Source organism: Schistocerca serialis, chromosome 1 (assembly GCF_023864345.2).
Source record: "Schistocerca serialis cubense isolate TAMUIC-IGC-003099 chromosome 1, iqSchSeri2.2, whole genome shotgun sequence".
NCBI classification, from domain to species: domain Eukaryota; kingdom Metazoa; phylum Arthropoda; class Insecta; order Orthoptera; family Acrididae; genus Schistocerca; species Schistocerca serialis.
The window spans coordinates 20,026,477-20,040,331 of record NC_064638.1 but is presented as its reverse complement, the minus strand read 5'-3'; the positions used below and the strand labels follow the sequence as shown (position 1 = coordinate 20,040,331).

General features: G+C 43.9%; 1 protein-coding gene across 3 annotated transcripts in view; it reads right to left on the bottom strand.

Annotated features, from left to right (window-relative positions):
- LOC126460663 (serine/threonine-protein phosphatase 2A 56 kDa regulatory subunit gamma isoform) overlaps positions 1-13,855 on the bottom strand; it is a 338,372-nt gene that overhangs the window by 144,202 nt on the left and 180,315 nt on the right. Inside the window, exon 1 of one of the 3 annotated variants that reach the window (XM_050095934.1) lies at positions 7,394-7,914. The exons of the other annotated variants lie outside the window; for them this stretch is intronic. Coding sequence (XP_049951891.1) covers positions 7,394-7,670 — 277 coding nt within the window. The 5' untranslated portion in view covers positions 7,671-7,914. Of the gene's footprint in view, positions 1-7,393; positions 7,915-13,855 lie in introns of those variants that run through there. 3 annotated transcript variants of the gene reach the window in all.

The following is a 13,855-nucleotide window of genomic DNA, read 5'->3' as shown; positions in this document are numbered from 1 at the left end:
TTGTTGTTGAGACATATCTTGGTAAAAATTCTCAAATTTGTTATAGTAGCCACATTCTTGTGGGTATTTTAATACCACACTTGCAATAGAAGCATAATCTGCCATACCCGTAGTATTGATTGTACAAGCTGTTTCTTATGCTGTAGATCTAATATTCCTAAAACTAACACTTTAGCAGGTCCAGTCGTGCAAGTGTTATTACATAAATTTCATACAACAGTCAAACACCATGTATCAAGCACAAATTTAGGTTGATCTGGGCAGTCGACAAGCATATGTTGGACCCCTCATACTCACTTCACAGTGTGTCAGTCGTACTGTCAGAATATACGTTCATATTTGTACTTGGTATGTCCAATGCATTAACAGTTACTTTTGAAGGCTGAATCAGACAGCTGATCCACAAACCCATTTCCTAGAATGCCAGCATGGCTTTGTATCCAAAGGAACAAAATGATGGCACCTATTCTGTACAAGCCATGTAACAGCAGTCCGATGTGATATACTATGGGACATTTTCAAAGGCACGTTCTTACTTCCAGGAGAAGAAAATGATTGCTTATAAGAGGTTCTCGAGTGGAGTTAATTTTCGGACAGTTGACAACCTGAATTACAGTTATTAATTCTGCTGCATAAATACTACATTCACACAGTATATAAGGGGGTTTGAGGAAACTATAATTGACTTATGAATATCCTTTTCCTCTATCTTTGGGCAATATCATGCAACGTATGATGGCTGGCCACATTTCTTATTTTTTAAAACCATTTCTAAGCACATACATTTTGAGGTTAAAGAAGAAGATTATATAACAAGGACTTTTGGCAGTCTAAATTTTTTACCCCTTATCAATAATTAATTACAAGTTGTTGAGAGCATATCTTCAGGGGAAGAATACTGTCTCCATCAGGAAGCTGTCTATCGGCCACATATGGGAAGCTCTAATTGCAAGTTAAACTTTGCCATCATGTACAGGGAAGGTGCAGTGACTTCTCTGTGAGACTACCATAATCTAGTGGGGTTAAGACGAGTTATGCACGTAATTTTGTGATGACAGTTCCATCTGTTCTCCACAGGTATTTCCAACCTAAGGTAAAAAGTCAAGTTCCCAAACATAAATAGCCATTAGTTGCTTGCTGTGTGGCACCAGGTAAACTTATTATTGAGTGAACTCAAGAAATGAGCGCAATCAATAACTGCCAAATGTTAGTGTTTTGCGTCTAATTCAGGGTGGAGGTGAACAGATTTGAACTCGTGGGAGTGCATAATCTGGGATTTCACCAACGAAATACGGTACATGAAATTTTTAGCACACATCTATGTTCTACACTTAGAGATCACATTCAGCAGACTATAGTGATGAGGAGCTGTAACACAGGCAAAGATCACAGAAGCACAGTACCAATAAGACATTAGATCCTGAGGCAATCACAATTATGCTTACTGGAAAGGCAAAGCGGGTGGTGGTTAAAACAGACCCCTTAGGTTCTCTGTTATATAGTCTGTGTAGTTTCCTAAGAGTTGATACAGCTCTTAATTCTAAAGACCATACGGTTTTGTATAAAGATGGACCAGTTGCCCCAGAAGTCCCACTTCTGCAGTGTCACCAGGATATGTTACCATACTTTATGAGTCGGGGATAGACAAAAATACCAGAAGCATTGTTGAACAAATGCTCACAAATACAACATCGTTTAGTGTGATAGGGCATTTCTGTTCACTATAAATACAAATAATCCAGTGGACAACTTAGAAGCTCCACGAGGCTGTTCGCAGATGATGATGGTGTCCATAACAAGGTAACAATGGCATAAGACTGTCGCAAATTTCAGGAAGGCCTGGGGAGGATTGGCGATTGGTGCAGCGACTGTCAGTTCACCATGAACTTAACCCGATCTATTATGTTGGAACAACTGAAATAAAATGTTCAAACGTGCCTAGGTTCTGTATTTTAATTTTAAAAACCTACCTGTTACCAACTGTTCGTCTAAAATTGTGAACCATATGTTTGTGACTATTACGGCGCCATCTATCACAAAGCGAAAAAAGTGGTCCAACTAAAACATTCATTCATATTTCTTTACATACTACACGAATATGTAATAAAAAATGGGGGTTCCTATTTTAAAAAATGCAGTTGATATCCGTTTGACCTATGGCAGCACTATCTAGCAGGCCAACCATAGTGCCATCTGGTTTTCCCCTTCAAGCTAGACGAGTTTCGTTCTTCGAAGTTTTTTCATTTGATGCTTAGTTCGTGAGATATTTTGCCCAGTCACTATCAATGGACCACCCTGTATATTGCACATACATAGGTTAAGAAACCTACTACTGTACAATTACACTATTGGTGACAAATCACTCAACAAAGTAACAGTCACTAAAATACCTAGGAGCAACCTGAAGTGGAATGAATACGCAAAACAAATTGCAGGGGTAGCAGACTTCAGGCTGAGATTCATAGGAGAAATCTTAAGGAAATTGAAGTCATTCAACAAAACATTACAAAACAAAAATTTGACTGATTCTTGAGTATTTGGTTGTAAGTGTGGGACCCCTTACAGGACAATATAAATAGAAGAGAGATGCAAGATCCAATGAAGAACAGCATGAAACTTCCTGGCAGATTAAACCTGTGTGCAGGACCAAGACTTGAACTTGGGACCTCTGCTTTTCACAGGCAAGTGCTCTACACACTGAGCACTCAACCACAAAAAGCAAAGATCTTGAGTTTGAGTCTCAGTCCAGCACACACATGCCGAGAAGTTTCATATTGGCGTACGCTTTGCTGCAGAGTGAAAATTTCATTCGAGAATGGCAGGTTTTGTAACTAGATAGTTCAGTCTGCATAGGAGCGGGAGTGGTAGACAATGCAAGAAAGTTTGCGTGCACCACGCAGGATACTACTTTCTCCCACGTCTCGCCAAGTGAGCACAATGTAAAAATCTTAAAAATTAGACCCAGCACAGAAGTTTACAGAGAATCATTCTTTCCACGCGCCTTTGCAAATGGAACAGGGAAAGGGGAAGTGGAAAATCATAGTGCTGCCACAAGTACCCTCTGCCTCATACCAACAGGTGGCTCGCAGTGTGTCGACATTTATGTACACGAGGAAACAGTTATAATTTGCACGCTGCACTATACAGAGAGCCTCCCTTGTGGTGCTCAGATGTGGTTGAACACGATATTGCCAAGTATACTTGCATTCATATTCCCATGCAGTCCAACATCGAGCCACTGTCACATCTGAATGCACCACAAATCTGGATTCCGCACAATTCGACCAGCCAGCCAAATGGAGACCCACAATGAGGCCCCTTTCCAACTCTGTCAGGTGCTGATGATAAAAAAAAAAAAAAACACACACACACACACACACACACACACACACACACACACACACACACACACACACACACACACACGTACGCCTCATTTTCAAGTCCTTCACAGCAATTGTTCATCATCTGATACTGTGCACACCCTACCAAGTCTGGTAACAACATAAATACCACTACTGCAGTCTCGTGGCTGTTCTAGCTGCAACTCTAATTATTTACAAACCGGCCTACCATGTGTGTGTATACAAAGGTAAACTGACATCAGACCACATACTCTGAGCTCTTCACTTTTTTTTGTCAGTCAATGCTACGCTGCTGTAGCACAGTATGAAAGGTTAGCTGAAAGAAATATGCCACGAGACAAACAGAAATGACAATTTTAATCAGAAACAATAATTACACTAATGTCACCACGATGTATGGTGGTCTTCTGGACATTACAAAATGCAGGACACAGTTCTTAACAGGGCATGTGATCAGCACAGACTGCACGCATGTTTTACAATGAGCTCCCCCCGGTGGCAACAAGGTCTGTAAGGAGTTCTTGTAGCAGGTTGTTTCATTGCTCCACCAGCCCAGCTGAGAAATGCTTGATGGCCACTGATGCACGTTTATGTGCTGCAACAAATGCCACCAATGCATCCCACATGTGCTCAATGGGTTTTAAGTCAGGAGAACAGGCAGGCCAGTCCATTAATTTAATGTCTAGTCATTCCAACAGCTCCTCTATCTGTGCTGTTCAAGACGTTGTGCACTGTCACATCCTGCGAAAAATGCACATGAGAAAGGAGTACAGTGTCGCAGTAACGTCAATCGGTAACTGTACCATATTCGACTATTCAGAAGTCAGTATACCCGTGCGACTTCGTGCCTCCACTCGCCACAATACTTGGACCACCAAAATGATCAGAAACATCCCGGCAGATTAAAACCGTGTGCCAGACCGAGTCTCAAACTCGTGACACTCGCCATTCGAGGGCAAAAGCTCTACCGACTGAGCTACCCGAGCACGACTTACGATCGTCTCTCACAGCTGTACTTGTCAGTATTTCATCTCAAATCTTCATTCTGAAAATGATTAGGTTTGATAATGTTCCTGAGTGTACAACATGTTCCTACCTTCCCATACGAGGGTATGCCCGGAGTCACTACAATGAGCATTACCAAAATCCTAGGCTCCATTCTTCACACTTTGCCCTCCTTCCAGTTTCTCGACGACACTCTTCCCCGTACGAAGTCGTACGAGTGTCGTCTCTGGGCTGTATTGTAATGAAGACCACCACCACAGTGCACCAGAACTGCACGCCTAGTGATGACACGGAGTCTTTCCCCATTCCTTCTACTGTCTCGTGTTGAGAGGCACTGACATCGTGTCGTGTGACATCCAGCTGTCTGTTGGAGACTGGCAGAACTATAACAAAATTCTCCCCCATTTTTTGTTAATTTCATCGAACTGTTAACACATTATGCTGCTGTACCTATCCGTGCTTAAGTTTTGTAGAGGAATACTATTTCAATGGTAGCTAAGAGTAGCCTAGTTGTAGGCAGGGCATAGTAACTCTCATATACACTGTGTAGGTGTCACAGTTATTGTCGGTTAGAAGTAGCTGCAACCAGTGGAAACTGGCTGCCTGGCAACTGGAGAACGGTCTGCAGGTTTGAGATCCTGGAGGAGGAGGAGGAGGAGGAGGAGGAAGACTGCTGCAGATGGCACTCTCGTCCAGCTGGTAGTCGACAGGGAGAAACAGACAGCAGCAGAGGTGACGTCGTTTGTCCGTACTTGGTGCTGTGACCATTAGGCAATTTTGGAAAGAACATACTGTGTGTGAGATAAATATTTTGTATTCAATCTTACACACATTTCAGACATTATGGCAATGACCACGTGTGATGATTTGTCATCACATAAGCACTTGAATTCGTGATGTAAAAAAAGATGCGGTGCAGAGAAATGGATTGCTAAGTCGACAATTATCTGAGCAAAAATGAGTTACATTAATTTAGTACAAACAACTGGAATTTATTTTCATCTATATTAAACACAGGAAACGTAGAAAATTTAATTTCTTTGTAACTGCAACAGCTCACGATTGTAATCTTAGTGTAGAATGAGTAATGGAATTAAAGTCATATTACTATTTTTGCAAATTTTAACAGGCTTCACCTGTCTGTTGTGTCTGTCATCCACACTGGACTTCCAGTTGGAATTGAAAACTTCATTTAATAGCCCATGGAACTTTGATAACTTGTTATGCAAATAAGCAAATATAAACTCTTATTCTAGCTATTTTTAAGTTCAGTCAGATCGTTACGTGGCAGTTGCACATGCAAGTTTGATAGCAGTGACATAAAAAGGATTAGGAAGCTTTTGTTTTTCCAGACATCTGCACACTGAGACATCACAAAAAACTAGGGCAGATGTATCCATCTTACATCACCATCTAAAATTGTGTGCTCGTTTGAAGAATGAGTATCTTCTCATTTAAGATAAATCCTGCTGTGGGTGGTCCATATCATCATCAGACCAGGCAACAAATGATCCTGTCCATAAGCCAATTCTTTAGGATAACCTAACGTCCACCAAAATGACACTCGCGGCACTGGATGTCTCCTGCAAGCAAATCTGTTTCATTATTAACAATATCTTACACACGAGGAAACCTCCACCTCAGTGGATGTAGGAATGTTCGAACAGGGAACACATGAGACACCCGGAGCTGTTTCGGCCCATTTTGCTGTCGCAATGGGGTGTTTGCGTAGGTTAATGACTGTGGATAAAACCTGGCTCAACATTCGTGATACTGAAACTAAGATACTGTCAAACCAATGGTGCCACAGTGGTCCCCACAACCAAAGAAATTCAACACCGGTAAATCTAGCAAAAATGAGTTGTCGGGTCCATTTTCTGAGAGAAAGAAAGAGTTCTGACGGTGGGCCATCCACACGAGGCCTGCAGCATAACCAGAAAGTATTACACCGACCTCCTCGACGAAGTGAAGGATCAGATTGAGACGAGACATCACAGGAAGTAGACGGAAGGGATCTACTGTCAAAGGCCGACCCGCTCTCTCACACATTCAGAGCTGCGACCGCCGAACTGAAGATCTCACATTTCTAATTGGTGTACCGTGCCCCACCGTTTACTCGCATTGACTCCTTCGACCTTCCGACTGTTTATTAACCTAAACAAACAACTGCAGATGACATTTTGACAACAGTGAAGATGTCAAACACGGTACCAATAGCTAGGACGACTATCGATTAAGCAATTTTCTAAGAGCATTAGGCAGGGCAGGAGTGTGCCGAATAAATGTGTAGCACCACAACTCAGACTATTATTTGTGCGTGAAGCCACGAACTAGACAAACACTTTCAGAAAAGACTTCATAACTTTCTACATTCGACGTTCACACAGTTTTCCGTCTGTCAAAAGCTCGCTCGCTACTGCCCGTCTCCGTGTCACCGAGTGAACACTTTTCGAGGCACCGTCAACTTTGTTCGACTGGTCTTGCAAGCTCTTTATCTGCTCTGGGAAAATTACAATGTCATTGGCAAGCAAAGTCTTTATTTTCTCTCTTTCAAATTTCTCCCTAGTTTCCTTCACTGCTCGGTCAATGTACAAACTGAGTAACGATTGGAAGGGGGAGAGGGGGAGAGGGGGAGAGGGGAGGGGGAGAGGGGAGAGGGAGGTGGAGGAGAGGAGAGGAAAGGGAGGGAGGGAGGTTGCTGTACAGGAGACACTGACAGCTCGGTAAGCAAGCGGGCAGGGAGGAATATTGGCAAAGGGAGGGAAAGCGAAATGGCAACAAAAGGTCAAGGAATGCACTGGTAAAGCAAGAGTAGAACAAAAATATCTTGGTCGGTGTGTATGGCAGAGTAGTAGCGTAGCGCACACGTGCCACAGAGTGGGGTAGGGTAGGGGAGGGGAGGGGAGGGGAGGGGAGGGGAGGGGAGAGGAGAGGAGAGGAGAGCCAGCATCCCAGCGCGCGCTATCGACCGGGCGCCAGGCGCACCTGTTCCTGGGCGCGCATCGATTGGCCGGCGGAGTTACCTAGCAGCGGGGGCAACTGCCTGGGCATCGCCTGCCCGTAGCCCAGCACGTCGGCGGCGGAGCGCGCCTCGCCGGCCTTGGCCATGGCGCCCCCGCCGGGCAGCCCGACGCCGACGCCTCCACCGCCGTCCCCCCCTCCGGCCGTCCCCGGGTCGGCCGCCGCCACCAGATCTAGGCCGCTGTGGAAGCTGGGGCTCTTGGGCAGGCCGAGCGCCGACGTCGAGTTGTCGCGGTAGAACATGGCCCTGGTGCCGGGGCCGCCCTCACTGTGCACCATCGCACCATCCAGTCGCCGTGGTCGCGGCCGCGGATCGATGGCCCCGCCGTCTTCCCGGCCTCCGCCCTGCTGCTGCTGCTGCTACCGCCGCATGTCGCCGGCAGCCTGTGCCCGTGCCGACGCCAGAACCGCCGCCTCGCAGCCGTGACGCACCAAAAGGCGGAACGACGTAGTCTCGGCACTGAACTGAACGTCACGTTCCACACCGCTCGCACTCGCGACCGCGGCCGACACCTTACTGCGTTGCACTGGTCGCTGGCGGGGTAGTTCCCCCGCTAGCCGCTGCGCGGCGCTACTGCGCGAGGACACTGAGCACAGCGCTCCGGGCGGCACGCTCGTCAACGACCTCCAGACATCTGTCAGTTTATTATTGCGTACGTGCCGCGCTAAAATTTGCAACTTCCGTAAAAGAACGGAAAAACCGATGACATTTGATGTTTGCTGCTTCTCTCGTGTGTCACGTTTCTAAAAACCGCTATTACAAGATCGACATCGTACCAGAAATACGTGTAGGTTGAAAAAGAACGTGACCGTGACAGTTACGTCCCGCCTAAGATTTGCCCACACGATACCCCTTTTCCCGAGAGGAATCACTGAAACAGAATAAACGCACGAGCTGAAAGAACGCACGCGTTTTCGTATCCAAACGTTGCCTCATTGCGCAGCAAGCAATTTGCTATGCACTGATTTCTTTGCAAGGCAATTTGTGCTGCGTTAATTGTGATGAAAGACGACAGAAAAAACCAAAGAACGCGACTATGGGTAAACCAGAATCTAAGCAACAGCGGTACGAGAAATACAAACTGAAAGCGATATTTAAGATTTTCTGCTTGGGAAACTGCAGCGATAAGGCTGGTAATAAAATTTTGTTAGCTTGCAAAGCAGGTGTTGACAGATGTGAAAATTACCGAACTATCAGTTTAATAAGTCACAGCTGCAAAATACTAACGCGAATTCTTTACAGACGAATGGAAAAACTGGTAGAAGCGGACCTCGGGGAAGATCAGTTTGGATTCCGTAGAAATGTTGGAACACGTGAGGCAATACTAACCTTACGACTTATCTTAGAAGAAAGATTAAGAAAAGGCAAACCTACATTTCTAGCATTTGTAGACTTAGGGAAAGCTTTTGAAAATGTTGACTGGAATACTCTCTTTCAAATTCTAAAGGTGGCAGGGGTAAAATACAGGGAGCGAAAGGCTATTTACAATTTGTACAGAAACCAGATGGCAGTTATAAGAGTCGAGGGGCATGAAAGGGAAGCAGTGGTTGGGAAAGGAGTGAGACAGGGTTGAAGCCTCTCCCCGATGTTATTCAATCTGTATATTGAGCAAGCAGTAAAGGAAACAAAAGAAAAATTCGGAGTAGGTATTAAAATGCATGGAGAAGAAATAAAAACTTTGAGGTTCGCCGATGACATTGTAATTCTGTCAGAGACAGCAAAGGACTTGGAAGAGCAGTTGAACGGAATGGGCAGTGTCTTGATAGCAGGATATAAGATCAACATCAACAAAAGCAAAACGAGGATAATGGAATGTAGTCAAATTAAATCGGGTGATGCTGAGGGGATTAGATTAGGAAATGAGACACTTAAAGTAGTAAAGGAGTTTTGCTATTTAGGGAGTAAAATAACTGATGATGGTCGAAGTAGAGAGGATATAAAATGTAGACTGGCAATAGCAAGGAAATAGTTTCTGAAGAAGAGAAATTTGTTAACATCGAGTATAGATTTAAGTGTCAGGGAGTCGTTTCTGAAAGTATTTGTATGGAGTGTAGCCATGTATGGAAGTGAAACATGGACGATAACCAGTTTGGACAAGAAGAGAATAGAAGCTTTCGAAATGTGGTGCTACAGAAGAATGCTGAAGATAAGGTGGGTAGATCACGTAACTAATGAGGAGGTATTGAATAGGATTGGGGAGAAGTTTGTGGCACAACTTGACTAGAAGAAGGGGTCGGTTGGTAGGACATGTTTTGAGGCATCAAGGGATCACAAATTTAGCATTGGATGGCAGCGTGGAGGGTGAAAATCGTAGAGGGAGACCAAGAGATGAATACACTAAGCAGATTCAGAAGGATGTAGGTTGCAGTAGGTACTGGGAGATGAAGAAGCTTGCACAGGATACAGTAGCATGAAGAGCTGCATCAAACCAGTCTCAGGACTGAAGACCACAACAACAACAGTTTGCAACGGGTGACTTTTATACCAAATTTGGATTACGCGCTATTCTAGAAGTCGGTCGGCGGGAGGGGGCGGCTAATGGTGGTGAGGGAATTTGGGGGAATGGAATATTTGCTAAACAAAAGGAGAGTTGGGGGTCCTCCACCGACAAACTGGTAAAATTTGTTGTTTCTTAAAGTAGTTTTTGGTAATTGTTGTGGAGTTGAGGGTAATACAAAACTTATTTTAACACGGGAGATTTTATAAATTACGTAAGTCATAAAAAAGTCAACTTACAACAAATAAGTTTTCATTAATTTTCTGGATGCAGACGACGACATGAATGTAAAAACTTGAACTTGACATGAATATAAAAAGAATTCTGTAACAAAATTCACTGGATATTTCCGTGTTCTGCCCAATTTGTCATGCTCATTCGTCTCTGCTTCTTGTTACTGAATACGTCAATGGTATTTTCAATGTCCGTATCTCTTTCTTTATGGATATTTGCAAGAGCCAATCCAATTAGTCTTACCTCCCCCATTGTATAACGCAAATAAGTCTGTATTCATCTCAAAGTAGAGAAGCTCCGTTCAGGAGTGCTTGTGGTGACAGGAATAGTCCCAAATATTTGAAGTAAAACATACACATTTGGGAAAAACTGCTTGTCATAGTTCTTTAAAGCTTGAGTTGCTGTTTCAAGTCTTTTACTTTCATCAAGCCACTTTTTCTTCCATATTTTCAGCTCTCCTTCCATTAAAAGCGAAGAACTCTCCAAAAACTGTTGATATTTCTTGAATGCCTGGATCACTTCGTCCGCACCGTATTTTAAACAGTATGAAGGAATAAGACCTTGAAGTGGTAATATGCTGCGAAAATCTTTGAGAAATCTTGTTTCTAGATCGGCAATGAAACGATCCACAACAGGTAAAAATACTGTTCGCCTGAAGTATTCCTCGGCGTCTGAAGCAGGAACGTTGTCTCTTTTGGTTTGTGTTGAAATAGTTCTTGGTATTGCTATTACACTTCCAATATCTTTTGCCAGTTTAATAGCGTCTTCAAGAATACTTCCGAATTCTATTTCCGCATCCATCCTTAGATAGTTTAACACATCAAGCACATCATTGACATGATTTTAAGGGGACCACACCGTGGTTCTGGTCGAAAAAAAACTTTATTTTCGGTTTTCATCCTATTTCGATAGATTAAGATTTTATTTAATACTCAAAAGGATTTTGCTGAAAAAAATTTTTTTCGAGCATTTAAAGAGCATTTTCCTCCCACGTGTGTATGTGCCACGCCCACTTTTCTGCATAAATTTAAATGTTTATATCCCCTACATTGTACGTTCTGGATTTTTTTTAAAACCCCAGTGTGTGTTAGCTATCCTTGGAATGCAACAGTCGGTATTCTTTTGTTTCTGCTGTTTGTAAACAACACGCTTTCAAACACGCGGTTAGTTTTCTTCGAGTGTAATTGCGAATAGTTGTTACAGAAAACTTGCAGGTATACAATGGGCCGGCAATTAGGAGAAAAAGAAAATCTGGAGGCAACGAGGAGAGATGGTTGGGCCATATTTTTCCATGTCTTGAAACACAGCATCACCGTGAAATGGATCTGATCATCCAAGGCGGTAACAACGTTCCTGCTGTTAGGGGTATTCGCACAACTGATGAGTGGTTTTCAGATTCCAGCTCGCCCTGCAATTCGCTGCTTCGTGTTGTTTTGATGCCGACACGATTCGCAAGTGCGACAATCGGTTCAGCAGTGACTTTTCCAGCTGTCGTCCTTTTATTTTTAATCATCTTCAATTACCATCTGTCACGATCATATAGGACACACCTCCTTCCATATTGTGTGAGACGACGACGATTTTCCGCTTTCTCTGCGTGCGATATAAATCCTCGATACGGTGCTTTTCGAATCAGCAAAGACTTGGGCTCCCTCGATTACAGAAGCATACGACCACTAACAATTTGCCCACATTCGAATTCACTCATCTCCAAGACAACCACTCGCCATCACACAAAACGCTGCTCTGACCACGACTGATGCCTGCAACGGCACAGGTGGCGCTCGTGGTCAGACGACGACGCAAACTGCGGGCTCGGCTAGCATCTGTATTTATGTTCGAGCACGAGTTTCTCACGGTGTTTCCATACTTGTGCCCCACCCCTGCATTATTCCTGTCTTTGAAGATACCCTGCAGGAAGGTTCTTAGTCGTCGTATGAAGCTTAATTGTCAACAGGTCAAATTTATTTCATGTTATACAAAGTTATTTACCCGACTTCAATCTGAAGACATTATATATAGCTTAACATCGTCGTACTCGACAAATTCGGCAATTCCATAAACCACACAATCCACTAAAACGGAAGTTGTGTTTCACAATTTTGCATTTTTGATTCCGCAATGTCCGTTTCAGTTTCTACGAGCTGAGACATTTGGCGCAACATATCGATGTAGGTTGGAGGCGCGTGCGCATGGGCGCAAAATCTTTTAAGGACGGTATCACACCATCACATTTCTTTGTCAAAATTTATATGTCAAATATCTATGTTCAAAGAAATTTGATGGTGTAATACGGAAGTTTGTCAAATCTCGGCTGTCGTCAAATAAATCTAGGGCAAATGGTTCCAATGGCTCTGAGCACTATGGGACTTAACATCTGAGGTCATCAGTCCCTAGAACTTAGAACTACTTAAACCTAACTAACCTAAGGACATCCTCATGCCCGAGGCAGGATTCGAACCTGCGACCGCAGGAGTCGCGCGGTTCCGGACTGAAGCGCCTAGAACCGCTCGGCCACCGCGGGCGGCTAAATGTAGGGCATCGTCTTCTGTTCACTGCAATGTGAAATGCGACCGCTGGCGTCGCTACAGCTATTTGACGTCTCTGTAGTGTGTTTAGTTGACATGGCTTCAAAGTTGGTGCGCTCCTTCGCCTTTTTTTTCTTTTTAAATAAACTTTATGGACTGGGGGGAGGGGGGGGGGGAGGGAGGGAGAGAGAGAGAGAGAGAGAGAGAGAGAGAGAGCAAGGGACGCATTGCATGCTATTAATTGTGTGCTGATGGGCAGGTGGAATATGCTGCAGGCGACTTCACTGCCACAGCCATCCACTTCTACATCTGGAAACATCCAGCAGCTTTTCAGCAAGCCGGAATAGAGGATGCTGTGACACACTAATATAAAAAAATTCTTTCTTAGTTTCCCATTCTACTTTATTTTTGAATTCTGGATGCCACAAGTTAAAAAGCGCTTCGTCTGTTTCGTACTTTTTATTAATTTTATAGTTGTTATAGAACACTAATTCCATTAATTAAATTATCAAAAGGAAAAATAGTTCTTACTGCCCATATAGTGAACAGAACATTTGTTTACCTTTTCATATTTCCCCCTTCAATGCCTTCACACGTTTCTGGAATTATTTTAATGTGCAATGTGATATTCGAGTGCTGCGTTATAAATCAGAGTAGTTCTCTCCTGTATCAAGAAATCCCAGTGTCACAGTTTGCCTGTCTTCTGCACAAATGGCATTTCTCAAGAGAGTACTCTGTTTTGTAATACGAGAGGCCGCTTTACTGAGCAAATACTGAAATACACTCTCATCCATTCGTCATTTATATATATATATATATATATATATATATATATATATATATATACACTCCTGGAAATGGAAAAAAGAACACATTGACACCGGTGTGTCAGACCCACCATACTTGCTCCGGACACTGCAAGAGGGCTGTACAAGCAATGATCACACGCACGGCACAGCGGACACACCAGGAACCGCGGTGTTGGCCGTCGAATGGCGCTAGCTGCGCAGCATTTGTGCACCGCCGCCGTCAGTGTCAGCCAGTTTGCCGTGGCATACGGAGCTCCATCGCAGTCTTTAACACTGGTAGAATGCCGCGACAGCGTGGACGTGAACCGTATGTGCAGTTGACGGACTTAGAGCGAGGGCGTATAGTGGGCATGCGGGAGGCCGGGTGGACGTATCGCCGAATTGCTCAACACGTG